The following is a 27744-nucleotide window of genomic DNA, read 5'->3' on the forward strand; positions in this document are numbered from 1 at the left end:
AGCTCGGAGCAGCGCCGGGGCCGCGCCGCAGCCGCAGCCGCAGCCGGAAATCAGGCCCGCGCGGTGGCCGCCGTCCCGGCCCGAGCCGGGACCCGAGCCGGAGCCGGAGTCGGCCGAGCCCGCGCGGGTCATGGCGGGGCCCCGGGGCACGCTGCTGGCCTGGTGCCGCCGCCAGTGCGAGGGCTACCGCGGCGTGGAGATCCGTGACCTGAGCAGCTCCTTCCGGGACGGCCTGGCCTTCTGCGCCATCCTGCACCGGCACCGGCCCGACCTGCTGTGAGTTCGGGGCCCAGGGCGGGCGGGCGTGCGGGGCGGGCCGGTGCTGGGGGCCGCCGCCCCCCTCAGTGACGCGGAGCCGGGCGGTGACAGGCGCCGCCCCCCGGGGACCGAGACGTCGACCCCACCGACGGCCCTGGACGCCTGGCGAGTGACTCCCCTGACTCCGGGCACCCCTCCCCCACTCAGCCGCTCCGACCCCGCCCACTGGGCCACCGAATCAACCCCGACGCTGGTTCCCTCCGCTAGGGGCCCTGGCCCCGCCCACAGGGCCCTGCTTTCGGCCATGGGACACTGGGCCCCCAAGGCCTTGACTTTCTCTTTGAGCGAGCACTGAGTCCTCCCTGAGGAGGGAGGAGGCATGGAGGGCTGTTCACTCTGGGCCCTTGCTCTGTGAGTACAGGTGAACACTCACTTCTCTGAGTCCCCAGTGGGATCTTGTCTCCAGGGTGCTAGTTCCCGGCACAGAGGAGACCCTAGATTAACAATTGTTGGGTGAATGGATGTACACTACCTTCCCCCCATGCGTCCCCGATTAGGACACAGACCTGCCTCCTCAGGTATGTGCTCCATGGCCCTGCTGTCCTCAGTGAGGCCGGCAGGTGGATCAAGGAAGAGAACTTAGGACAGTGGCATTAGGAAGAGTCATGGGATCCAATTGACAGCCACCAACCAGCTGCTCCTGGCTGTGAAATGGCCCCTTCCAGCCCAGAGCTGCGCAGTGAGGTTCTTGTGTGAAAATGTATTCAGGCCCCCAGAGGAGGTGACTTGGAGCTTCTGTCTCAGCTCCCTTGGGCCGTGGAACCTCTTCCTTTCATCCACTCATTCATAAAACACCTGGTGAAAGTTGATCTGGTGCTACCATTCTTTGTGCTCCAGGTCTCGTCTGCAAATCGGGGATGAGTCATGGTCCTTGCCTTTCTTGCCTATAGCCTCCCTGCCAGGGCTCCCCAAGCCTGGCAGGGTCTGGAGTCTTTCTGTGTCTTCCACCTCCGATCTGTGCTCCCCAGGGGCAGCACCTAGAAGGACTGCCTCAGGATTTGGGGTGCAGTGTATCTGGTTTACCATGCAGCATGGTGCCTGTGGGTGGGGCACTGGGTCCTGTGTTGGGCCTGGAGGAGAGGGTTTTGGAGGTGTGGATACAGAAGGGAATAAGATGAGTTGGGGGTGGAGGTGGCTGTTGCCTGCTGTGGGGCACATACCCCCTGGATTAGTGAAGGCTTGGGGGTTCAGGAGCAGGGGCTTGGAGGATGGAGGGGAAGGGTACTAGGATTGGACCTGTGCATTGGAGTGGAGGGTTTAAGAGGTCTTCTGTTTTGACTGCGGGCCAGGTGGTCGGGCAGGAGGCAGGGAACAGCCTAGAGCTGCGGTCCCCAACCCCCAGGCCGAGGACTGGTACCGATCCATGGCCCGTTAGGAACTGGGCTGTACAGAAGGAGATGAGCGGTGAAGTTTCATCTGTATTGACAGCTATTCCCAATCGCTCGCATCACTGCCTGAGCTCCGCCTACCCGGCCCCCCACCCCCATGGAAAAATGGTCATCCATGAAACCAGTCCGTGGTGCCAAAAAGGTTGGGGACCGCTGGCCTAGAGTAAGAAGGTACTTGGGTATCACACTGAGCCATTTGGTGAACCTGAGCCTGTTGTGTTCAGCCCGGTTTGTGTTCAGCTTCTTTACGTGGTAGGTTTGTGACCTCGGGTGACTCATTGGATCTCTCCAGGCATCAGTTGCCTCATCCGCAAGGTGGGATTGATAACATGACCTCACAGAATTATTGTGAGGATTACGTGAGATAATAAGCATTCAATTAACATTGGTTATAAGTAGTGTTATTAGGCAGTAGGTGATGATCACAATGTTTTATGTTTCATTTATTCAATAAGTGTTTGTAGAGTTACTACTCTGTGCAGACACTGTACCTGGTAATGGGGATTCCAGCCAATAAAACAGACAAAACCCTGGACACTCCCCCATATCTACAGGGGAAACAGATGTGCAAACGTGATGACAATTCCATGTGCTCTATCAGAGAGCCTGGGTTGGGAGGACCTCTCAGGGAGAGTGTAATCTTCAAGGAGGTGGCAGAAGCCAGGTGAGGGGCCGAGGGGAGGGCATTCTGGCTGCCCCACCTGAGCAAAGGTGCACAGCGTGAGGTGTGTACAGAGCTGGAGGCCGTGCTGCTGGAGTGGGAGCACAAGGCAGCGAGAGTCGGGAGGTGCGGCTGGGCCAGATTGCTGAGGGCTCTCTTGCTGGCTAAGGAGAGTGGACTCAGGCCTCAGGGAGCAAAGGACGGATGTGGCTGGAGAAAGCGTGGAGGGGAGCGTAGCTCCCCATCTGAGAAGGGATCTAGAGTCAATTCGTGCATTCATTTGCAAGGGAGGCCAGTGCTCGGGCTGCGGGCCCATTGCACAGGAGAGAAGCCGAGGCCCAGGTCCCACAGAAGGTGTAGGGAAGGCCACGGCAGTGGGTAGGGAGGATCTCTGCGAGGGTGGGGCCGGGATGGGGGTGAGGGCAAGAATCATCTTAGAAGGTGATTCAGGCTTCTGGAGCTGTGGGCCCCGCCGGGGTGAACCCAGTGTTGGCCTAGGCCTCTGCTGGGGGAGGTCCGTACCCCCATCCAGGCATGTTTAAGCTCCTTTGAGGGTAGGGACCATGTGGATTTCATTTTTGTGTCTTTCATCGCTTTTAGAGCCAAATAGAACTCTCTGGGCTTCTAAAAAGTCTCAGAAAATATCTACATTACCAAAACACAGATGTTGGTTAGGGATAGAGATGGGGGTGGGAGAAGTTGGAGGAAAACCTGTAGGATCCTGGGTTTTTTACAGTTTTCACACAGTTTTCAGCATTCATTCATTCAACAAACATTTATTGAGTGTCTGTGAAATTCTGGAACCTGCGAAGGGTGTTGGGGGCAGAGGTGAGTCAGAATGTGACCCCAGTCTTCTAGGAACGCTGCTGGGGAGACTGAAATAATCAGCTGAGACAAGTTGCTTTTGTCTCATTTGTTCTGGGAACAAGCCTTTGTTGGGGGCGGGGCTGGTGTCACAGACTGGGAGACTGAGGTTTAGAGAGGTTAAATAGCTAGCTTAAGGTCACACTTTTAGGCAGTGGCAAAATACAGGGAGTTAGTGAGCCAGCCGAGGGAAGAAGGAAGTGGCCTGGCCACAAGTGGCAGAAGTAGGGCTGCTGGAGCTCAGACATAGTCACCTCCCCTCTCCCCAGTCTGCCCAACCCTGGGGCACCAGGCTCTTCCAGGGCTCCCAAGCTACCCTTTCCTGCCCAGGGTTCACGGTGCCTGGCCTCTGCCTGGAAAATCATTCGGGGCAGGAGGAAGCGGGTACTGGCCCGGCTCCCTCCTGTCTGCGAGGCCTGCCCTTTACCAAGCCCTGACTCTACTGGTCCTCGCACCAGCCAGCAGGGTGTACTAGTGCTTTCCCTCATTTGCAGATGGGAAAATGAAGGTGAAGGACTGCTGACCTGCCCAAGGTCATGTGGCCCAGCCTGGAAGAGCAGGGCCCAGGATCCGGGCCTCGAGGATCTGCCTGCTCTGGCCAGTCTGGGCCCACCCGTCTCCGCAGTCAGCGAGGCTGCAGTTTTCAGCCCTAGAAGGGCAGGGCTGCACCGGGTGCCCCGGGAGGCTGCTGGGCAGGAAGCCTGAGCTGCCTCCTATGGTTTCAGCCCCTCTAGCGGGGAGGAGGGGGATAAATAAAGCCAGCAGGCCAGTCAGCTGTCCCATGCCCCCTAGGCAGCCTGCTGCCTCTCACCTGTCCCAGCTTAGAAACTGGAAAAACCTCTCTTTGCCCCCCGCCCCCCCCACAAGGGAAGCTGTCCCCAGGAGTGGCCCAACGGGGTCGACCTGCCAGTCAGTGCCAGCAGCTTAGAGTATGCACTGTTTCCACTCTGGTTCAAACTTGTTCTATTCTTGGCCCCTTTTAGAGAAACATTCATCTTCAGGCTGGGCTGGATTGGGATTCAGCAAGCTAGTATGGCTTCTCTAAGCCTGTGACATGCAGTGGAAGGGCTGGAAATGTGGATTCCAAGGGCTGGGTGGCTTCCCTTCTCCAGCCCGCAGCATCCTCATCTGTAAAATGACATAAATACCTGCTAGAATTATTCTGAAAATGCAGTAAATGAGACAGAGGAGCTCAGCACCGGGCCTGCGTGAGGCCAGCAGTCGGTGGATGCCCCTGTTCTTGCAAGCACTAGCGCTGGTCTTAGTAGTCATTGCCAGGGACTCAGGAGACGGGGTCCTGGGGAGAGAGAGCAGGGATCTTGAACTTGAAAGCCTGTGCTTGAGCCCCACCCTTGCAGTGATTTCCCTGCTCAGATGCCTCCAGGGGCAGTGAGCTAATGCTCTGCCCCCACCTGGCAGCCCTGGCTCTAGGAACAAGTGCTTGCTGCCTCAGTTTCCTCCTCAGCAGCACACGGACGCCCTCCCCCGTCGCTCTGAGGCTGACTCCGGGAGGAGGTCACCTCCGCCCAGCTCCTAGCTGCCCCCACACCGCTGCTGCCCCCACACCGCTGCTGCCCCCGCCGCCTCTCTTGACCAACCCTCCTCTCTTTGCCTCTTGCAGAGACTTCGATTCACTCTCCAAGGACAATGTTTTCGAGAATAACCGTCTGGTGAGTCCCCAGATAGGTGGGAGCCCAAGAGGCTGTGCGTGTGAGAGTGTGTTTGTGAGTGTGAGTGTGGGAGAATGTTTGAGAGTGTATGAGTGTGAGGGCAAGTGCAAGAGTGTGTGAGAACAAGAGTGTGTGTGAGAGAGAGCGTAGATGACTGAGAATGTGAGTGCGTATGTGTGTGACTATACATGTGTGAGCATGTGTGTAAGTATGTGACCGTGTGTACGTGTGTGGGTGTGAGTCTTTGCCAGGCAGGGCAGGGGCTTGCGGGCTGCCTTCCCTTGCACGTGGGCCGCAGGCCCCAGAGAAGGCCCGGCTGCTGCTCTCCCCACCCACGCCCGCTTCCCAGCAGCCCCTGTGCCTGGACCCTCAGGCCCCACCTTCTCCAGGCCATCGTGTGGGGCTGGGGTGGGACTAGAGCTGAGGGGGCCGTAGTCACCCCATCGCCCCAGGGGAGGGGGCCTAGGCTGAGGGTGCCCCTCACGCCGCCTCCTCCTCGGCCTCTTTTTCCTGCCGTGGCTGCTCCTGCCCCACCCCAGGCCTTTGAAGTGGCCGAGAAGGAGCTGGGGATCCCTGCTCTCTTGGACCCCAGTGACATGGTCTCCATGAGCGTCCCCGACTGCCTCAGCATCATGACCTACGTGTCCCAGTATTACAACCACTTCGCTAGTCCTGGCCAAGGTGAGAGGGGACCCAGCCAATCAGGGAGGCCAGCCGGGGAGTGGCCTGGGGATATTTGTTACTCGTTTTCTGAGCTGCCCGCAGGCAGCTGGGGAGGCAGCCCGTCTTTCATTCACTCATTCAAATATTTCCTGAGCAAAATAGCACTGTGCTAGTCCCTGGGGGCACAGGTGTGACCGTGATCGCTGCTCATAGGCCTGTGGGGGAGACAGACAACAAACACAACCAAAAAATGAGCACGATACTGTCAGAGGGGACAGACAGGCTGAGTCCACACGTGGCGTGTGAGTTCATCTCTCCAGCACCCCTTCCCTTCCTGTTTGCAGACACTTCCCGGGGATTTTCCTCCGGCAGGGAAGTGACCCTCTCCTGTGGGGCTGTTGTGCAGTGTCTTCCACAGAAGTCACCTTTAAGGCCTGAGAATGGAGGGCTGGGAACTGGGGAACTGGGGTTAGGGGGCTACCCCTCTGCTCTGCGTCGGGTCACGGGGCATCCCCATGCAGGGGCCTCTCCTGGGGGCAGTGGGGCCACCCCTTTGACCAGGCCCAGAGAGGGGAAGCAAGGAGCTCGAGATCACACAGCAGAAAAACTGAGCAGCTAGGATGAGAATCCTGGTGTCCTGAATCCTACATTGGGTCACTACCGTCCATAGGTCCTGACAGTCCCACTCCTGCCTCTACTCTCCCTCCAGACACTCCTAGCCCATTTCCTTTTTATTTATTTATTTATTTATTTTTGAGACAGAGTCTCTATTGCCTGGGCTAGAGTGCCGTGGCATCATCATAGCCCACAGCAACCTCAAATTCCTGGGCTCAAGTGATCCTCCTGCCTCAGCCTCCCGAGTAGCTGGGACTACAGGCGCGTGCCACCACGCCTGGCTAATTTTTTCTATTTTTAGTAGAGATGGGGTCTTGCTCTTGCTCAGGCTGGTCTTGATCTCCTGAACTCAAGTGATCCTCCCTCCTCAGCCTCCCAGAGTGTTAGGATTACAGGCGTGAGCCACCGTGCCTGGCCCAGCTCATTTCTTTAAAAAAAAAGTATGAGGTTGGGTTTCTTTTTTTACTAAAAGTAAAACATGTTTACTATAGAAAATTTAGAACATAGCAAAAGCATAAAAATGAAAATAATCTGTTATTCCCCTTCCCCCTGATATGACACTAGGGATTAATACTATCATTGAAGAGATAACATTATGTGTATTTTAATAGAAATCAAAATGAAAGTATTTCTAGACCCTGGAGTGTTTGGTGAAAACCAGTCTAGGGTGGGAGTTAAGAGCATGAACTTAAAATTTTTGCCCTGCCATTGACTCTGGGTGTCCATGGGCCAGTTACTTAATCTCTCTGCCTCAGTTTCCCTTTTGTAGTGGGGAAAAGATCAATGCCCCATCTGCCAAGGGTTAATGTGAGGAGTAAACAAGGAAATGCGTAAGACCGTGTCTGGCCTGCATTTGGGATTCAGCCTTAGTGTCCACATTCTTACTCTGTGGACAAGAGAGAGTTTAGCACTTACTCAGGATCACAATTCAGCCTTAGCTCCAGGAGGCTTCCCTGTGGCCAAACCTAACTCTCTCTACTAAGCTCTGCTCTGGGACCTGCAGGGTGGGTGGGTGGGGTGGCTGTTGGTGGTGCCTGGCACCTGGTGGGCCCAGCCCCCATGCTGTGCTTGGGTGGGAGCAACCCGCCTTGCCTCAGGGATTCTCGTAGATCAAGGTACACTTTGTGCTTTTCGTACAGCTTGGCCTCTAAATGCACACCATGTTTATCCCATCTGCTGCTCAAGCAAAGGAAACAGCGATGTGTTCCAACTCTGGAGGCAAATCTGGCCGTTGGGCCGCCCCAGCCGGCCCCGTACTGTACTTTCTGGGAGGTGGAGGCGTTTCAGGGTGATTGAGACCAGGCTTGACTTTTACTGGACTGGGTGACTTCGGAGCCTGTGCCAGCTCCATGCTGAGTGTTCAATTTGTGCCATGCTCAGTGGATTCCAGTGACCCTGGGCACATCAGACTGGCCCCTGCCCTGGGGGAGCCGAAGCCTGGTCGGGGAGCCAGGGTACGAGTGAAGGAAGCACACGAGGGGCACCTGCCCACAGGTGGTGGGGCCTGGCGCGACAGGGTGAAGTCCGGCTTCTCAGCGTGGCCTCTAAGGGACTCTCCTCACTTCCCCGGGGCCACTCCCTGCACTGACCGTAGTGTTGTTGAATTTCTTGTCTTCTTTAAATTCATCTTATCCTTTCACTGCTAAGCCTTTCTCGTTGCTGATCTTCCTGCCCCATACACCTTATTCTGTGCCACCCCTGCCTACCTGCTGGCAGATTCTTTCCTGCGCATCTTCTAATCTCCACATTCTGCCTCCTCCAAGCAGCCTGCCTTGATAGTCCAGGTGCCCTCGTGGCCCCTGTCTCATGGTGAACATAATCAGAATGTCTTGATTCTGATTAGAGAATCAAGATAGTCGGAAAACCATCCCTTTCTTCCCCTTCCGACTATCTTGGTCTAGTTGACAGCTCTGTCGCCCTAGCACCTGGCACTCATTCACTTAACAAGCATCTATTGAGTCCCTGCTGTGTGCCAGGCACTGTGCTAGCTGCTGGGGAAACAGCTGAGCATGAGAAAGACTCACAGAGCTTGCATTCTAATGGATGGGGGAGGAAGAGAGAACAAGTCAATAAGTGATACAATTTCAGATGAGTCCAGTGATGGAAACAAAATAAGGTAATGGGATAAAAAGCAATGGGGGGAAGGAGTGGCTACTTTAGATGGGTAATCCGGGAGGGCTTCTCTGAGGAGGTGACATGTGAGCTGAGCCTTAGAGAGGAGGAAGATGAGGAGGAGCTATGAAGATGCAGGAGGAATGTTCTAGGCCAGGGAGCAGCAGGAGGTCTGTGCTGCTGGGGAGTCATGGGGGAGGAGATGAGGACAGAGGGGGCTGGTGGGGAGTGGAAGATCACTCAGGCACTTGATTAGGCTGCTGGGCTTCCAAAATTTTGAACATGACTCACAGTAAGAAATAAATTTCCCATCAAATCCAAGTTCATGCACACATGGGTAACTGAAACAAATTTCAGGAAATGATTCTTCCCTTTAAAACATGTGATGCATGCAGATATTTTTATTTATTTGTTTATTTATTTATTTATTTTTTGAGACAGGGTCTTGCTCTATTACCCAGGCTGGAGTGCAGAGGCATCATTACAGCTCACTGCAACCTCATACTCCTGAGCTCAAGCCATCCTTCTGCCTCAGCCTCCCTGGTAGCTGGGACTACAGGTGCACACCACCATGTCCAGCCAATTTTTTAAAAAATATTTTGTAGAGACAGGGTCTCACTGTGTTGCCCAGGCTGGTATTGAACTCCTGGCCTCCTGCTAAGAGTGATCCTCCTGCTTTGGCCTCCCAAAGTGCCAGGATTATAGATGTGAGCCACTGCACCTGGCTTCTATTGTATTCATTCTTAAATGTGCTGGTTGCTATCCACTAAATTGGTTTCAGGATCCATTAATGGACTGTGACCTGAAGTTTGGTCAATGCTATTTTAGATCACAGTAAGGAAATTGAATTTTATTTTTAAAATCTTTAAACAGTAAAATTGACTTTTTGGGAGGTGTAGAGTTATCTGACTTTTTTGGGTTTTATATTGATCACTGGGTACAGAGTAGGTGCTCAGTAAATATTTGCAAAGTAGTAATGAAGGAGTTGACTGTTAGAGGAGCCCGGGGTGGGTGGGTTTCTGCTGGTGAGGGGAGTGCAGGCGGGGTTCTGGCCACACCTGCCCACTTGGGGAGAGGACCCCAGGGTGCCAGCCCACTTTCCCGAGCCTTCAGGCCAGCACCATGTGGCTCCTTTCTTTTCCTGTCCTCCAAGCCCCTTACCCTGGTGGGAGGGAAGCTGCCGGTCCTGCCACATGTGGGTGCTCTGTTAGTTCTGTGACCGTCCTGTCGTACGATTGTTGAGATTGGCCCTGCACAGTGGGAATCACTGTCCCCATTGTATGGAGCCTCAGAGGTTAAGTGGCTTGCCCTCAGCACGTAGTTTGAAGGTGAAGTTGTCCTCTGGCCCGTGTGAAGCGGGAGCCTACTTTTGTCCCACTGCGTTAGGTGGCCTGCCCAAAGGTGATGGCCGCAGGGCTCCAATGTTCAGCCAGGTTGGGGCCTCCTGGGACTCCAGGATCTCCACCTGCCACAGGGCCCCTTTTCTGTCTCTCGGCAGCCGGTGTCTCACCACCCAGAAAGGACCTGGCAGCCTGCTCCCCACCATCTGTAGCGCCCACTCCAGCGGAGCCAGGAGACGGTGCTCAGGTAGGCAGATGCTTGGGGTAGTAGGAAGGGTGTGGTGGAGGGGGTGAGTTGGGGGGATAACTGTCATTGCAGGGACTGTCACATGAGGAAGTCAGTCCTGCTAGTGTTCGCAGGGCATTCTTTGTCCCTGCCCACCAGCTTTGGGAACAGTGTCTCCCTGGCCAGGGCAGGGGCACCCATGAGGAGGCCAGCCTCGTTCTATGGGCAGGAGCCCCACTCCTTTATCCAGGGCTCGGGGTAGGGTCAGGAGAGGCCAGGGCCGGCGAGGGGAGAGAGGGCGGGCCACAGCGCTGACTCTGCCACCGTGGACTGTCAGGAGTTACGCACAAAGTAAAGCAAATGTTCCCCTTGATTCCTGTTGAGACAGAGCTTTAAACTGCCCAGCGTGATTTTGTTTAATTCTCTCAACAACCTGGGGAGGTCGGTATTGTGGGTCCTGATATGCAGAAGAGGAAACCGAGGCTCAGTGAGGTTCAGTCTCGTTTATCCAGGGCCACGCAGTGAGGAAGTGGGGGCCACACTGCCTGTCACCTGTTCCAAGGGCTTAGAGGAAGTGACACCAGCCCTTCACATCTGGACAGCACTTTACCATGTGCAAAGGGCTTTTCCCATCTGCTCCCATCTGCTCCTTGCTGGAGGGGCTCCAGAGAGGCAGGCCAGGGCGGGGGCCTGGGGAGGCAGTGTGGGGCTGAGACCGGGAGGGGCTCTCCGGTTCCATTTTGCAGGTGGGAACCCAAGGCCCAGAGACTCCAGCAGCTTGCTCAAGGTCACGGTGCTTGGAAGTAGAGAAACTGGCCTGTAGATCTGTTGTGGCTCTAGGAGAGGGGACAGAGAAGGCCGATGGGGTGGGGCTGAGGGGACAGTAACTCATCAGGGAGGCCCACCCAAAGGGAGGAGGAGGGGGCAAGAGTAGCCCAGGAGAAGGGACTGGGCCGGGGGGGAACCTTCAGAAACTGGAAGTCAGGATTTTCGTGTTTCCGTGCGGGTTCAGTGACCTTGAGCAAGGCTTTTCCCCCTTTCTGGGCTTTGGTTTCCTCATCTGGGAGGTGATGACAGTCTCCTGTCCTCTGTCCCTGCTTGGGGCTCTGATAAGGCACATTGCTGCCGTGAAGCTCTGTGCACACTTGAGGGCTGTGGCCAGTACAGGGCGGGAGAGGGGAGTGTTCTTGAACAGGGGGGCTGGTGACCATGTCCCCGCCCCCAGCCTGCCCATCCCTTTCCCTGCAGGGCGAGGAGCTCTCGGGCAGCCTGTCGGAGCAGGGCACCCGCCAGACCCCCAGCAGCACGTGCGCGGCCTGCCGGCAGCATGTGCACCTGGTGCAGCGGTACCTGGTCGAGGGCAGGCTGTACCACCGGCACTGCTTCCGGTGAGTGGCTGCGTAGGTGGGGGTGCAGAGGGGCTCAGCCCATCACCCCCAGTACAAGGAGGGAGCTACCTTGGATGTGGCACCCACGGTGTGCCAGGCACCCTGCCAGGTTCTTTGTGCCAGAACATCTTGCCTGTCCCCATTTTACTGCTGAGCAAACTAAGGCTTAGTGAGAGGAAGAGACCTGCTCCGTCTCACAGTTGAGACAGAATTGTGTGACTAACACAGGGTTAGAGCTCAGAGGTTCTCTTTCCAGCACATGAGCTCTTCGAGGATAACCATGGGATGATGATTAAGGAGCAGGAGCCATGCATAATTCAAAAGCCACTGAAAAAAGAAAACAATTTTTTTTTTTTTTTAGCTCTTAAAATTTTTTTAGAGACAAGAGTTTCACTATGTTGCCCAGGCCAGACTTGAACTCCTGGGCCCAAGTGATCCTCCCACCTCAGCCTCCTGAGTAGCTGGGACTCCAGGCACGTGCCACCACACTCTGTTTGAATTTTTAAAAAATTACAGTAACAACTTGCTTTAAGTGTGTGGCTCCCAGGGGAAGCCGGGTTTTAAGAAAGTGGTATAAAAGGCACAGAAAATACCAAAACTTAGAGAGTTTATGAAAATATTTTATGTTACAAAAAAGGAACCATGCTTCCTGTTCACCAGGTCTAAAAAAAAAAAGAAACCAGCAAAACTGTGACCAGTCAAGGAAAGCCAACGACCAAGTCGCACCGTGTATTTGCTCTGGTGTGTCTGTGGGGAGGGGGTGGCTGCTGGAACTGGAACCCCGGGACCCTCATGGCAGAATCGAGGTGTCATGGGGAAAAGAATCTTGAGGAGGAGAAATAGGTTACACCGATATAGTCACATCTGGTCACCAGGACAGTGCTCTAGAAACGTTATACAGTGGCTCCCAGTAAAAAATGCGTTTGACACTGTGACAAGGTAGACTTACCTGAGACGAAACGGGTGTAAATAGATGCACAACTGGAATAAGTTTCACCAAACAATATTTGTCTTTACTTGTATGATACACTGTGATATATTTTATTCTATTTCATTGAAAAAAACTCCAAAAACCTGGTTGGTTGAAAACCACTAATTTGATTTCCTGAGCCGCTAACGGTGGCGGCCGCCCACTGATGGTACCTCTTGGGGGGAACCTTTGCTTCTTCCTCTTGCAGCATAAACTGAAGGCGTGTTTCATAATTTCTGTCGCTGACTTCATGTGATTTTCTTGTTCCACTGTGTTTCTGACAGTTGCCATTTTCTTTATCCTCTGGGAAGTCCAGGGTATCGAGCCAGGATCGGGGTGGCAGTTGGGAGGAGGGGAGGGAGAGAACAGGCGGCCGGTGGAGGGGTAGTCAGTGTCGGGCAGGGCTGCCTGGCTAAGTCAACGTTTGTCCTGTCCCCTCGCAGGTGTCGGCAGTGCTCCAGCACCCTAGTTCCTGGGGCTTACAGGAGTGGGCCTGAGGAGGGCACCTTTGTGTGTGCGGAACACTGTGCCAGGCTGGGCCCAGGGGCGCGGTTGGGAGCCAGACCAGGGCCCCCACAACAGCCAAAGCAGCAGCACCGGCAGCAACTCGCAGAAGAAACCAAGGATGTCCTGGGAGGCAGCCCCAGCCCCAGTGTGGCTGCAGGGGCAGAGGCAGATGGACCCAAAGCCAGCCCCAAGGCCCGGCCCCAGATCCCCACCAAGCCCCGGGTTCCTGGAAAGCCCCCGGAGCTGGCCAGCCCCCCGGCCAGCCGCCCCACACCTGCCCCCAGGAAGGCCTCCGAGAGCACAGCCCCGACGCCCCCCACGCCGCGGCCCCGCTCCAGTCTGCAGCAGGAGAACGCGGTGGAGCAGCCGGCCGGCAGCGGCCTAGTGAACGGTGAGCCGGGCCCGCTGGGGGCCGGGTGCTGGGTGAGCGTGTCTGTGCGTCTGGCGTGTTCGAGGGCTGCTCTCTCCCTCTGTGCACTGTGATGTGCACTGGTGCAGCGCAAACAAAGCAGACGCGGTCCTGCCTCTGAGCTGCCTGGCCTGGGTGTGCTTTTGTGTGTGTCTTGCTGGCTTCCATTCAGGGTGTGTAGTGAGTGTACATCCGCATGTGCCTGTGTGTCCCCAGTGTCTCCGGGACTCTGTGCACATGGGTGACCTTCCTGTGCGTCCTGCCACGTCCACAGGCACTCTCCAGGTGACCTCCACGCCCAGCCTGCATGCCTGGCAGGGGAGGGCTTAGGCGCTGGGGGAGGGCAGAGGGGTCAGGTGGAGCCTAGAGCTCATCTGAGCTGCAGTGGAGACCCCTGGCCCACTCTGTGCGACCATTCTCTCCCCAACCCCTCATCGCAGGACGTTCCCAAATGACCTCCCTGGATTTCCATGAGCTCGTGGAAACAAGGCTCCTTGTAGCCTGAGGTGTGCTGGGCAGCACTTATCATCCTGTTGGGGAGGGCAGCGGAGGCCTGGGCATTGGAGAGAGACTCCCAGGGTCGCCCTGGGACTTGCACCAGAACATTCTGTTTGTTCGGTTCTGTTTAGCACTCCTGGAGGCTGGCTGTGAGCCCAGTCCTGAGCTGGCCATGGGGACACAGATACTGTTCAGACCTATTTGTGACTTCAAGGTGCCTCAGTGTGGAGAGAGAGACGGGCACAGACACAGGTTTCATTGGTGGAGATGTCCTGTTAAGATGCGGAGGAAGTGGGGCCTGTTGTGGGATTCATGGAGGACACTAGGGAATCAGGGGGCACTTCCAGGAGGAGGTGACACCTGGGCTGAGATGAGACAATGTTTCCTGTCCACGCTGGGGAAGTGTCTGAGGGGACTTGGGTTCCCTCTACTCAGCTGAAACAGCGGTAGTGTCTCCTGTGTCCTGGCCTTGACCCCTGACTGTTCTCAGTCCCCTTTGGTGCTTATCTAATCTCCCTGAGGGCGGGCTGGGGAGGCACGAGGGTGCAGGTGGGGTTGCCGTGGCCTGCCAGCGGGAAGGAAGGGCAGTCCTTGGCGAGGCAGGCACGGTGGCTGCCCAGCTGCCCCTCTCTGCTGCCCATGAAGGCCTGGCTCACTCTCCGTTCCCATCTAGGAAGACTGCACGAACCACCTGTCCCCAAGCCGAGAGGGACACCCAAGCTGTCTGAGGGGTACGTCGGTCCCTGAGAGGCTTTCCAGCTTTGGGGGTTCTGGTGGTGGAAATGAGGGTACTCTGGGGCTGGGTGGGGAGCGAGGCTTCCTGTGCGTGGGCAGGGCCGGGCTCAGGAGGGTGGCTCGTGTCTGGGTGGGGAAGGAGCACTGCCCATGTCCTCTTCCCCCGTGGCTTCCCCGAGGACTCCTGCCGCCACCACCTGATCTGCTCCCCAGGTGTCTGCTCCTGTGGGCAGCAGTGCCTGGTGGCGACAGCCAGCTCTGGAATCCCTTCCCCTCTCGGGGCTCCGTTTCCTCTGTAATATGGGAGAGCTGGGCCTCACTAGGGCCTCGCTCTTAGAGTTGCTGTGAGGCTTAGCAGCAGAGCACAGAAAGGCCTGGAAAAGCTCAGCTGTAGTTCTGGCTCTCAGGTCCTCCACCCCAGGACCCTGCTGCGCAGGGGAGGACATCTGTCCCCAGCTATTCCTTGGGAGCTGTGCTTCCCTGTGTGGTTGGTCTGTGAGGAGCAGAGCCGGCGTGGCTGTGCTAGTCGCCAGCGTTTATGGAGTCCCTGGTGCTCGGCAAGCGCCCAGGTGCCCTGCCCAGCGCTGGCCCCGGTAGCTCACGGGATCCTTACGCCAACCTTGTGAGGCAGGGGTGGTTATTGTCCCCATTTAGTGGACAGGAAGACTGACACATGGGGAGGTCAGGTGACTTTCTCAGGTCACGCAGGTAGTAAACGGCAGAGCCTCTTTTTGGTCCTTTCCCGGGTGGGGTTATCGCTGTGTGTCCTGAAGGCCTACCCTCTCTGGTCCTCACGCTGCCCAGCTGGGATGTGACTGTAACAGTCTGCTTCACACTAGCCCCCTGGGGCTGCGGGGGGAGAAAGGAAGGGGCCGTTTCTCATCCACCCCCTTTGAAACGGACTCAAAACTGCCCGCAGAGGGAAGGGAGCTGGCCTGTGGCCTCTGTTAATGTTTTCTGCTGCTTCCTGCCTCTGTCCAGGACGCCAGCTCCCAGGAAGGACCCTCCGTGGATCACGCTGGTACAGGCAGAGCCAAAGAAGAAGCCAGCCCCTCTCCCCCCCAGCAGCAGCCCTGCGCCGCCAAGCGGGGACAGCAGGCAGGTGGAGAATGGAGGCATGGCAGAGGTGGCCCAGCCGAGCCCAGCGGCCAGCCTGGAGTCCAAGCCCTATAACCCCTTTGAGGACGAGGAGGAGGAGGAGGAAGAAGGGTCCCCGGCTGCACCCAGCCTGGCCACCAGCCCTGCCCCGGCCCACCCGGAGTCCACACCCAAGTCCCTGCACCCCTGGTATGGCATCACCCCCACCAGCAGCCCCAAGACAAAGAAGCGCCCTGCCCCCCGCGCACCCAGCGCATCTCCACTCGGTGAGTGCCTGTCCTCGAGCCCTGTGACAGGCGGAACTCTGGGGGGCGCCTCGGTCAGCCCAGGACTAGAGCAGGGTGTGGTGCGGCCGGTCTCTCCAGGCCAGGCCTGGGTGTCCTCTCATGTAATCCTAGAGCCAACCTGTGAGTGTCGTCACTTTGCAGGTGAGGAGACTGAGGCACAGAGAGGCTAAGTCATTTGCCTGAGGCCTCACAGTGCCTAAGCAGTGGAGGCAGGATTCGAACCCGCACAGCCTGACTGGACTCTGTCCTTTTCACTGTCCTGTTGTGCTAATCAGATGTGTTATCCAGTGAAGTGCTTAGCACAGTGCAGCGCGGGGCTCGCGGGAAGCGCGCGCTAGAGGCCAGCTCTGATCCTGCCCGACCCAGTCACTGTTGCTGCAGTTGCCGAGTGACGTGGGCTCTCACCTGGCTGTGTGTGACTCGGGTACAGTGACTTTGAGCTGTTCCCTCCCTGAGCTTCTTTAGTCTGTGCATCTGTGAAGTGGCGGCGGGCCAGCTCTGGCGCTGTGCCCTTGTGCTCAGGACTTCCTCGCCCAGCCTCGCTGTGGTGCTTGGCCTTCACCTGCTCCCAGTCTTCCTGTGCCCTGGGCTTGCTCACCTTCCACCACGGCTGGGGTCTGGCCGCCTCCAGCAGCGTAGTGGGACCCCTCAGACAGTGGGGCCAAAAGCCTACTGGAGGTGACCAGACGGTCCGAGTGGAACCCTGGGACGCCCTAGCTGAGCTTGGCCTGTTTGAGTGGAGGTGGCGGGCAGTTTTGGGGTACATTCGGGGGTCATGAGCCCTGGAGTCAGCCACTGCTGGGTTCAACCCCAGCCCCTGCTGGGGCAAGTGCCTTCTCCTCTCTGAGCCTGTTGCCTCATCTGGAAAATGCAGATGACCTGCTTGGAAGCATCACATCCGTCATCTGCGGGGAGATAAATTGGTGCCCGGCAGTGCCTGGCGCAGAGCCGCTGCCGTGAGGGCTGCCTGCTCCTTCCACCTCTGCCCTGCAGGTCAGAAGCAGAGGAGAGGCCACCTCGCTTCCCTTGGCCTTCCCATGTGCCAGAGTCCCACCATCCCTGCCCTGGTGGCTTTGCGTTGGAGTGTGCTCAGGCATAGGGGTACCATGGGGTATGTGGGGAAGTGGAGGCAGCAGCCCTGCTGGCTGAAGGAGTGAGGACCACAGATGTGCCACTAGGTGTCAGGCAGAACACAGGAGTGTGGGACGAGCTCGGGTGATTGGCTGCACCTTGTGACTTTGGTCCTGCCTTGTGTTTGCCGTTCCCTGGCCTTTGCCCCATCTGGTCGTGGAGGCCGTGGGTTTTTTCTTTTTTTTTTTTTTTTTTGCCACCCGCCCCTCCCCCGAGGCCGTGGGTTTTCAGGGCTACTGTGGCTCTACCGAAAGTGGAGCATGTTAGGTGAGGCTGGAAGCCCTGGTTGTGCCCCCTCGTGAGGTGCCCACTTGCTCGTTTGTACAGCTCTCCACGCCTCCCGCCTCTCACAGTCGGAGCCACCCTCGGCCACGCCGTCGCCAGCCCTAAGCGTGGAGAGCCTGTCATCGGAGAGCTCCAGCCAGACTGCTGGTGGGGAGCTTCTGGAGCCGCCAGCTGTGCCCAAGAGCTCCTCAGAGCCTGCTGTCCACGCCCCTGGCACCCCTGGCAACTCTGCCAGCCTCTCTGCCAACTCCTCCCTGTCCTCTTCTGGGGAGCTGGTGCAGCCCAGTGTGGCACAGACGCCTCGAGCCAGCCCTGGCCTCGCCCCCAAGACCGGGTGCAGCCCAGCTCCGCCGCCGGCCAAGCCCTGCAGTGGTGCTATCGCAACCCCTCTCTTGTCGGCTGGAGACAAGTGCCCTGCGCCTTCCCCTGGAACCTCGTCCCCACAGCTGCAGCTCAAGGTGAGTGCCCCTCCCACCCTCCCTCAAAGCTGTGTCGTCTCTGGTGGCTGTGCGACTGGTCTCGGGACAGAGGTGTCCAGGGCCTTCCATCTCTGCTGGTCCCTGATTTCTTGAGTGGCCTTGGCTATGCCCATCTGCCCATTCCCGTCTGTTCGCTGGGGCACAAATCCAGCTGTCTATCCGTATTTCCCCCACCTGCCGGAGCTCCCACCCGTCTGCCCACCTGCCCACGCACTTGGCCCTCTGTGTCCTTTGCATCCAGGCCTGTTTACCTGCCTGTCCCCTGCACCAGCCACCACTCATCCCACATCCCCTGTCCACCTTCCATTCGCTCAGGCTCTGTCGCTGCCAGACCCTGGGCACAGTTGCATTAAGCCCCTGTCCTTGCCCTCCAGCAGCTCACAGTCTGCTCAGCGAGACAGGGGTGACAATTGTGCTAGAAGGCGATCTGGGGTAGAGTGCAGAGGGGAGGGGATGACTCCCTTGTCTAGAGACCTCGGCCTGCCCGTCATAGACCGGGGCAGCCGGCGTTTACTGAGCACCTCCTGTGTGCATGTGTGTGGGCCGCCTGGGCTCCAGAGGCCATGCAGACGTGGTGGCCCCCGTCCCCGAGGTGCTCACAGCCAGGTCAGGGAGAGGTGCTGAAGTGACTGTGCCACTGCGTGCAGAGTTTGTAGTGGGCAGGGGCTCAGCCCCCAACAGGCCGAAGGGCCCAGGACACACACCTTTCCTGGGTGCTTCGGTTGAGTGCTGTGGGTGGGGGGTGTTTGCAGAGGAGACCAGACACAGCCCTGTCCTCAGGCTCCCCTAGCGGGGTCCCCTCCTAGGCTCTTGCTGGTGCTGCCTTTTGCAGGGGAGAGGTGGGCATGCGGAGGGTCTGGCTGGGTGCCCGTCCCAGGCAGCTCCTGCTCAGATTCTTTGTGAACCGTTGGCTCACTTGTTTCTCAGCTCCATGCACAGAACCTGGGGGTCTCCGGGGGTCAAGACATTCCTTTGGGGACCCGGTGCAAGAGGCGCCTCACTCGCAGCCACAGCCCTTTGGACGGCCCCACGCTCTGCAGCCCTCTGAGTGGCCGAGGCTTGTCCAGCGCCAGGTGGAGGGTGGCAGGACAGGTCACATGGGGCGGCTATAGTTGTGGCCTGACCATTGTTGGTCCACCCCTTGTGCCTTTCAGACGTCATTTAACCTTCCCTGGCCTGGCCAACGGCCTCCCGGGTGCTAATGCTAGCTATGCGCCACCTCTGCTGGGCTCCCATTGGCAGTGAAGGCCTGGGCAGCACCAAGTTTCCGGACTGTTCTGAGGACCCCCTGAGTTCCTTGGAGGTGGCGGGGGGTGGGGGTGGGGGGCGAGGGTTGGATCAACCTTGGATTCATCCCCCCACCAGCAGCCATTTCAGACACTGTCTCCTGCCCTGGGGCCGTGCGAGAGAGGGGTCTGAGGGAGTTCTGTGGCTCAGAAAAGGCTGAAAACCCTTGCGGGGCAGAGAGGCTTTGTGCGTTTTGGCTCTGCTGGGGCCCTCGGGTGTGTTTGTGGAGGGAGGGGGCAGAACGCCAAGTGTGCCTCCTTCTGGGGGACCCCCATGCACCCTCACCCCAGGATTAGGCAGTAGGGGCAGGAGATGGGTCCTAGGTGGCCCCCCTGGCCCGCGGGGCGGTGCTGCCCTGTGGGAACCAACGCCTGCCTCCCTGCCACCCCCCGACTTGGGCCGCAGCACTGCCCATGCTGCAGAAATCCCAGAGCAGCTGCCACCTTGAGAGACGCTTCCTGAGCTGGCGCAGCCACCCAGTCGTGGGGAGAAAGCTGCGTTGGCACTCGGAGCACTGTGGACCTCAGGTGGGGCCTCTGTAAGGGACCCACAATGACGCCTGCTTCTGATGAGCCGGGGAGAGTGGCTGGGAGACACTGATGTGGCCCATGTGGTGGGGCCACCCGGCTGTGCTGGCCTCAGAGAGGACAGGGGTCTCCCCACAGGGATGGAAGGACGCACAGTCTGGGCTCTGGGCGCATGGGGGTGGGCTGGGCAGCAGAGGGTGGGGGCTTTCTCAGGCAGGAAGGAGCTACCCTCCTGCTTCACCTGCTGGCCAGAGGGGTTCCTGCCTTTTCACTCCTGGCTGGGTGACCCTGGTGAGCAGCTTCACCTCTCTGAGCCTCAGAGTTCCCACTGGGGAGAAGGTGGCTGTGTGGCCTGAACCAGCCACGGTAGCCCTGTCCTTCCCTGAGCTCCACGTTGTGACCACTGCCCCTCAATGCTGGATGGCTGCCCGGGCCTGACACACACAGTCTCACCTTAGCTTGGGCCCTCAGGAAGTGGGTGGCCTTGAGCAAATTACTGCACCTCTCTGAACTTGAGTTGAGTCAGCTGTGAAGTGGGCATTGCAGCACCCGCTTTGCAGGGCGGCTGTGAGAATTAAACAAGAATGTGTAAAAAGCAGCCCGCGCAGCAGCTGACACGTGGGAGGTGTTCTGGAAAGCTCTGTTGAATGACTGAGTGCAGCAGAGACTGCATTCGGGGAGACTCTCTTTTTGCCTGGGGTCCTGGACTGCTGGGGTCTCGACTGCCCCCTTCCCAGACTCATCCTCTGTCCTGTCTCCCTGCCTTTAGTCTTCCTGCAAGGAGAATCCTTTTAACCGGAAGCCATCACCCGCAGCCTCCCCAACCACAAAGAAGGCCACCAAAGGATCCAAGCCAGTGCGGCCACCTGCCCCAGGACACGGATTTCCTCTCATCAAACGCAAGGTAGCAGCTGGGGGCCCCAGAGAGCTGGCTGGCCGGGGCCCAGCACCCTCCCCTCGGCAGCTGCAGGTTTCCCGTGGGACTCTGGAAGAGGCTGGGTGTCTGGGCAGCTGCCCCCAGATGTTCAGGAGGGCTCTTGGGTGGCCCGGATGGAAGGTCTGACTTGCAGGCCAGGGGATTTAGAACAGATTAGCCCTTTGCAACCTAGAGTAGTATGTGGTGCGTTTAATCTGTTACTAACAATAGTTCAAGTATCAAAGCACTTACAAGATATGCTGCTACTTAAACTGATTAGAGTGTTCTCAAGTTTATCTCTGTAATAGGGTTACTCTCACTGACATTGTGATATCCTTTCTGGAGTGGCAGAGAAAGGGAGGCGTTTCCAGGAAGGGTGGGAAGTTGTACCTCCCTCTGCTGTGTCTGTCCACGCTGGGACCAGTGGCATGCCGTGGCTGTCCCCACACTGACCCCTTCCCCACACTGGGACCCTGCCTTCATACCACACTGGCATGGGGGGCAGGGCCGGGGCCCCTGCATCCTGCAGTGGCCAGTGCTGGCCAGAATAAGGGACAGAGCTCCTGGCAGCCGCCTGAGCCAGAGGGGGATGAGCAGGGGGAGGGGTCAGCTGTCCTTTGGATGACCAGGGTGCTGTTGGCAGGTCCAGGCTGACCAGTACATCCCCGAGGAGGACATCCACGGAGAGATGGACACCATTGAGCGCCAGCTGGATGCCCTGGAGCACCGTGGGGTCCTGCTGGAGGAGAAGCTGCGTGGTGGCGCGAATGGTGCGGGAGCTGGCGGTTGGGGCTGGGGTGGGAGCCTCTATTGGTGGGGAGCCGAGCCCGGAGTGGCTGCCAGCCCCAGCCTCAGCGACTGTCTGGCTTCCAGAGGGCCGTGAGGACGACATGCTGGTGGACTGGTTCAAGCTCATCCATGAGAAGCACCTGCTGGTGCGGCGAGAGTCCGAGCTCATCTATGTGTGAGTCCCCCTCGGCCCTGGCTCCCTCCCGGAATGTGTAGGCTTAGAACCGAGAGCCTTCGCCCTCCCCCATCACTACGGCTCAGGGCAGAATTGTCAGTAGTCGCCTCGTTCCCACCCCCAGCTTCAAGCAGCAGAGCCTGGAGCAGCGCCAGGCTGACGTCGAGTACGAGCTCCGGTGCCTGCTCAACAAGCCAGGTGAGCACGGCCACCCGCACTCCCTGGCACCTGCCCGGGGGCGAGGGGGCAGGGGACATGGTGCAATGGGCCTGCTTCTTCCCCTGCCGGTGGGGAGTGGATGATCAGAGCCTTGGTGGGGGGTGCACAGGCAGACTGGTGACAGGGCCAGGAGGGGAAGGCGGGAGGGACTGTCACAGGTGGTAAGCAGGCCAGAGCCACAGCAGGAGAGGGAACTGTATGGACAGCATGGGGGTATGGACATCGTGGTGTCAGGCATGAAGGGCTCTTGGTGAACGCCAGGCCCAGGACTGGCCCGGCCTGATTGGGACGTAGGGTCAGGCAGTCCTGTGTTATACCACCTACTTGCTGTGTGACCTCAGGCAGGTTTCTTAGCCTCACTGAGCCTCAGTGGCTTCAAGCGCTAGACAGGATGGAAGGTACCCACCTCACAGGCGATTCTTGGGGCCAGGAGATGGCGGGTATGAAAACTCTCTGTACCCTCTGAGATGCTGATGGTTTTTGTGAGGCTGAGTTGGGGTTTGGTGAGGGAGGCCCCTTCTGTGTCCTGTGGCCGTGACATGCAGTGACCCACAGCTGCAGATGGAGACCACGGACTGTGGAGAGTCCAGAGCTGGGAGCCAGGGCTTTTGACCACTTTCCTATGGCCCAGGCATGGTGCCCACCCTGGGCCATTGTTCCCACTTCCCAGATGAGGAAAGGGAAGGCCAGGGAGGTTGAGGGACTCGCCCACTGGTGATGGATGGGCCTCTATCCGTGTCTCTGCCAGGGCCTGTCCCTGCACACGTGGCCCCTCCTGCCTGCTGGGACGGTGGTCCTGCCTCTCCACTGACTGGGCAACTTGGGAGGCTGGAGTGTCCCTGGGGAAGCCGCAGAATGTTCCTGGCTTCTGCTGCCATCTGTGAGTCACTCCAGGCCTCCAGGAGGCTGGGCGTGGCCACCACTTAGAGGGCGCCACAGCGACACCCTGTGGCCAGAGTGGGCACAGCTCCTCTGCGCGGACCTGGGCTTGCTGTGGCTTCTCCGGCCCTATTTGGTGGCTGCACACCCTGGGCTTGTCAGCCTGTCCTGGATGTTGCCTTTGGAGGGTGAGGCTGGTTTATGACGTCCCGAGTCCAGTATTACCAGAAGGACCGCCACTTGGGGCTGTCAGACTACCCAGGTTCAAATACTGCCTCCACCTTTGTTGTGTGACGCTGGTCAGGAACTTCACTTCCCTGAGCCTCAGTTTCCCCACATGTAGACTGGGGACATAACTTACTCAGGTCCCAGATTTGAGAAGTGGCAGAGTGGGATTTAAACTTGGATGGTGACTCTGAGGTTTTACCCTGTCCCCAAAACTGGGTTGGGTCACCTGCTTCTGAATATTGGCAGGGTGAGGCAGTAGGGGAATGTGACAGTGGCTGAGGGGACCTCAGGATATTTATTTCCAGGTGGGGTGGCCTGGGGCAGCAGCTGTTGTGGAGGGAAGGCCACGCGTGGGTACCCATCCCTGGGGCCTGCGGGGGGGTGGGGGAGGAGGGAATACTGAGGCCCAGATGGGCCCCTGAGGGTGGTCCTGTGGGATGGCTGGGGTCTTAAGGGGAGAGGAGGTCCGAGGGGTAGCAGGTATGCATGGCATCCCTGTCCCCAGCGTCCCCTCTAGTCTGCTCTCCTCTGTGGCCTTGGACGAATGTCTCAGTATGCCACTTGGGTCACGTTGCTTCTCCTGCGTGAGGACCCCTGGGGTTCCCTGTTGTCTCCCTGCCTGTGCCTCACTCCGGCCCACTCAAATCCTGCCTCCTGGGAGAAGCCACCCAGTGAACATTCGTTGAGTAGATGAGTGAACACGAGCAGGACACTCTGGCGTGCGCTGGGCAAGGGGCCCTTGCAGGGCTTTGGGTGGCAGCTCGGTATCCTTGGTCTCTTCTACCCCAACCTTCGTTTCCCCAGGAACTTGCGGAAATGGCCCCTCCTTCCTGTGCTCCTGGTGTCCAGTGTGGGGTTGGCCCTCAGTGGCCCCTGGCAGCCTGGGGGGGAGGGTTTTCCCACCGCTCACGCCCCCAGCTTTTGTCCCTGGGCAGAAAAGGACTGGACAGAGGAGGACCGGGGCCGGGAGAAGGTGCTGATGCAGGAGCTTGTGACCCTCATCGAGCAGCGTAACGCCATCATCAACTGCCTGGACGAGGACCGGCAGAGGTGACATGACAGAGGGAGGGACTCCCGGCTAGGGGGCCCCTGGGGGAGGGCCCAGAGCCTGCCATGCCTGGGGCCCCATGGGTGGGGCAGCTCCCTGGCAGAGCCTGAGTCAGCGTCAAACGCCAGGGCCCAGCCGGCCCTGCCCTCCTGCCGGTGATCCCCACGCGCCTTTGCTCAGCTGAGTGTAGACTTCGAGGCTGGGAGGGACTGAGATCATCTTCCTTCTTCCTGTGGGATGCTCAGCTTCCCTTTCTCTCTTCAGGGAAGAAGAGGAAGACAAGATGTTGGAAGCCATGATCAGGAAGAAAGGTGAGGCCCCTCCTGGGGATAAGGCTGGTGCCTGGGAGTTCGGGCCCACCTGAAACTTGAACTGCAGCCTGGGGGAGGGAGGGGCAGGGGAGGTAGGAGCAGGCGCCGCAGGGGTGGCTGTGCACACACTCCCAGCCTCTGTTTTGCTGGGGAGGCCGTGTGTGGCGAGGGAGGCCAGCGTACAGCCAGGAAGGCTGTGGCCTGGCTTGGAGGAAGGCCACGGCTGCCCGGATCCCACAGGCAGGACTGTGGCGTGGGGGGGGGCATTTTCCCAGGGTGGGTTTGCCTTAAGCTGTGCGTTCCTCCTTGAGAGCTGTGGCTGGTTTGGGTGGGGTCCCTGGGGATCAGATGGTGCCTGACGGTTAAAAGAGCACTGGACTTGAGTCAGGGGATCTGGGTTTTGATCTTGGTTCCACCAGTGACTCACTTTGTGGCCTTGTGGTTGAGTCTTGATTCAGGCCTGAGTCAGACTGTGGGGTTCTAGTCCTGCCTCTGGTACTTATTAGCTGGGTGACTTGAGCCAGCCGCTCCACCACTGTGGTCTCACACTGTGTCTGCAGAATGGGGGTGACACTGGCCCCCTCCCAGGCATGTACTGAGGATTACCGAGGTAACCTGTACAGCACTTAGCCCAGGGCCTGGCCCTCCAGAGAGCTCAGTTGATATTAGTCCATTTCAAAGGCCCACATTTCCCTTATCTATGAAATTATGGGATTGGGCAGAGGATTTCTGAGGTTTCTTTTAGCTCTGACAGTCAGCATTTGTGTTGTAACCCACAGAGCTATGAGCACCAGCCTCGGTGAATTGGGCCTTTTATAGACAAATGTGTGCGAGGCTCGAGTTGCCAGGTTGCTCTCGCGTGTGTTTATCTCCTGGTCCTTGCCAAAACCCTTGGAGAGGGTAGGGTCCCATCTTCTAGATGAAGAAAAGGAGGCTGGGAAAGGTGCAGTGACTTGTCCAGGGTTCCACACGGGAGGTGTGGGGCTGGGCCCAGGCCCCTGCTGGCCACACGCCCAGGCCTGCATCACTGCCCTGGGCCTCCCCACTTAGTTAAGTGTTCCCCTTTCTCTGCGGCAGAGTTCCAGAAGGAGGCTGAACCCGAGGGCAAGAAGAAGGGGAAGTTCAAGACCATGAAGGTGCTGAAACTGCTAGGAAACAAGCGTGATACCAAGAGCAAGTCCCCCGGGGACAAGAGCTAACAGCGAGGGAAGCCAGCCAGGAACTGCCACCACTCCTGGACCAGCCCCTGGGTTGTGCTCTGCCAGGAGAGGGTCACCTGTCTCCCTCAGAACAGTCCAGGGGAAAGGCGACTTAAGGGAAGGCAGCCTCCAGGTGACGGCCTCTCCCTCCTCAGGGTCCTCCAGCTAGACTGGGCCAAAGAATCCTCTTCCCTCCTCTCTGAGCCCCAGGCAGCTGTGACTCACCCCTCCCTGTCTGATTCTAATGACTCCCGATGCTGTGACTGACCCGAGGGGCAAACGGGGTCCCAGTGTCCAGGGAGGAGCAGCAGCCAAGCACGTCAGCCCCCTCATCCTGCCCAGCCCCTGCCGTGATGGGGCAGCTGCTTGGTCCCTCTTCCCTCTGTGCCACATCCAGATGGGATTCTTGGCTGTCAGAGTTCTGCCCGTGGTGACTTCTGGCCTGGGTCTCCCGCCTCCAGGGGTCTGCTCCTCTTGGCAGGCCAGCAAGCAGAGCTCAGCGACACTGGCTTCCTCCTCCCCTAGCCCTGGCTCCAAGTCTCTGTCTTCCTGTCCAGTGCGGGCGCCCCTGAATCCCAGGGTCTCCTCACTCAGCAGCTCATTTGTGAAGTGTCTCGTTAAGTTTGGGTTCACTCCTGAGTGGTCTGTGCTGTCAGACGCCATGGCCGCCATGGCCCTCAAGGGCAGATCCCTGCCCTCCCTCTCTTCCTCAGAGTTCTAGGGGCGCTTCCCTCATCTCCCCTCATTGCATGGGGAACCACACCTCCCAGGGCTGTGACGGCCGTGCTGGGGCAGGTGGGGCCTGTGGGACTCCCCCGGTGCTGAGTCCCCCAGGAAGGGCCTCTGGTTCCTGATCATCAGCCTAGGGACGGTGCTATCCTGGTTCTTTAACTTGTAGTCTGACCCCTAATGTAGGCTTCCTCCCCCACGCGAGGGTCGGGGTGGGGGCCCGTGCCCGTTTGTGGTCACCGCTAGTCTGTCTCCTCTCCCCAGCGCATTTCCACCTGAGGACTGACAGCCACTCGCCCCACTGGGATGGCTGTAGGAGAGGAGGAGAGATGGGGACAACCCCCTTTTCCCCAGGGAACGCACCCAGCAGCCATTTGTCAAAGCACTGTTGCTATAAGCTATCTCTGGGACGCCACTAGGCCTCCTTCCCTCGACACACCTCTGGGAAAAGATCACACTGTATTAACTTGCGAGGATTTTCCTCACCAACAATAAACGGAGACCACCTCAGCTGCCAGTGCCCTGCAGCTTCAGGCCACGGCCATGTCTGCCTTCCTCTGCCACGCCTCGTGGCTGGGCATCTCTGGGTGCCCAGAGGGCCCAGGCCCATGTCGGGGCTGTCCTCCCAGAGGGACCTTGACCCTCGCTGCCTGCCACTGGGCAGCATCCTCTTCCTCTGCAGGGAGCCTGTGTGGCCCCTGGCGGCCTCCTTCCAAACATGCCTGTTGACCTGGAGCTGGGGCCACCAACGCCAAGGCCTTTCTGGGGCCAGGCAGGTAACGTGAACCGGGCCAGGTGTAACCTGAGGGGTGGCTGCGACGGGCTGTTTTGGTGTTAGCAGACAAGGGTGGTTGGGGCGGGGGTGAACTGGAGTGTCTGCCACAGTTCAAGGGGACATTCTCCCTCACTCAAGTCAGTGGTAGCCTCTGGAAATGAATGTGGGCCCAGTGTTGCCAGATGTTTTCCATTTTACATAAGAAGCTGGAAATCCCACTTTTGTGTGTAATTTGTAAATGTTGACAAATAATTTGAATTTAACTATAGGCAGATACCATGTTGTCAAGGTTGTGCAGAATTTGTCCTGGGCTTGTCCATTTTGCTGCCATTTGGTGGGGTCATTGAGGTGGAGGACAGCTGTTCCCATCAGATCGTACCCTCTGCCCTCAGGTTCCCGAGGGTGTGTGGGCACGGGCTTCCCATGCGACATTCCTGAGCCAGCCTTGATCTGGGCCTCTCCACTTACAGGGCCATGTTTATTCTGCAAACCAAAACTTGGGTCATGTGACCTGATAGGATTCTGTGACTCTCTCCAGGTGCAGGAGACAGGGTTGGTTCCAAAATATTTTGGTGATGTATGGAGATAGGAAAATGGCAGAACACTGGATGGAGAAGGCTCATGGGTGCCAGAAGCCAGAGGGAAGGGGACCAGTGAACTATGCACCGGGCCAGGGGTGGGGGCTGCTCACATTGTCAGGTGACTCTTCAAGGGCCTCACAGATGGGCAAACAGGCGCTGAGGCTGTGGGTTCTGCCCAAGGTGTCACGGCACATGCTGGGCTTGTAACTCCAAAGCCAGGGCTCTTTCTGTCTGGACCCTTTGTGCTTCCTCCCACCCTTTGTGTTTCTTTCCGTGGGTCATGGGTTCAGTGGACATACATAAAGCTAACCGTAATCCTGAGTCGGCTCCTTGCTAGTTAAATGCCCTTGGTTGGAGTATCTTGGTGAGCCTTAGTTTTCACGGAGGAATAATGAACCATCCCAGTTTATTGAGATAATTGAGAGTGAAATTCAGTG

The 27744-nt window shown here is 58.2% G+C and overlaps 1 protein-coding gene across 2 annotated transcripts; it reads left to right on the top strand.

The window, feature by feature from the left end:
• Nucleotides 1–36: 36 nt before the first annotated feature.
• MICALL1 (MICAL like 1) lies at nucleotides 37–27736 on the top strand. 2 transcript variants are annotated; one of them, XM_069489417.1, is made up of 16 exons: nucleotides 37–276; nucleotides 4853–4901; nucleotides 5441–5582; nucleotides 9790–9878; nucleotides 11106–11245; nucleotides 12659–13113; nucleotides 14303–14360; nucleotides 15346–15728; nucleotides 17208–17623; nucleotides 20228–20362; nucleotides 21018–21144; nucleotides 21248–21338; nucleotides 21463–21536; nucleotides 23600–23714; nucleotides 23977–24050; nucleotides 25101–27736. In XM_069489417.1, exons 1-16 carry the CDS (start codon nucleotides 131–133, stop codon nucleotides 25220–25222), a joined length of 2616 nt encoding a protein of 871 aa, XP_069345518.1. In that variant the 5' UTR covers nucleotides 37–130; the 3' UTR covers nucleotides 25223–27736. The 2 variants fall into 2 exon arrangements, with proteins under 2 accessions (XP_069345518.1, XP_069345519.1); XM_069489418.1 differs by having other exon boundaries at nucleotides 23977–24023.
• The last annotated feature ends 8 nt before the right edge of the window (nucleotides 27737–27744 follow it).

This window comes from Eulemur rufifrons, chromosome 16, assembly GCF_041146395.1.
Source record: "Eulemur rufifrons isolate Redbay chromosome 16, OSU_ERuf_1, whole genome shotgun sequence".
Classification (NCBI taxonomy): domain Eukaryota; kingdom Metazoa; phylum Chordata; class Mammalia; order Primates; family Lemuridae; genus Eulemur; species Eulemur rufifrons.

Excerpts from the sequence above, each read along its gene's own strand:
- MICALL1 (XM_069489417.1), top strand. The coding sequence starts at position 131 with ATGGCGGGGCCCCGGGGCACGCTGCTGGCCTGGTGCCGCCGCCAGTGC. Across the intron at positions 9,879-11,105 it reads AGCCAGGAGACGGTGCTCAG|GGCGAGGAGCTCTCGGGCAG; the intron begins GTAGGCAGATGC and ends CTTTCCCTGCAG. Across the intron at positions 13,114-14,302 it reads CGGCAGCGGCCTAGTGAACG|GAAGACTGCACGAACCACCT; the intron begins GTGAGCCGGGCC and ends GTTCCCATCTAG.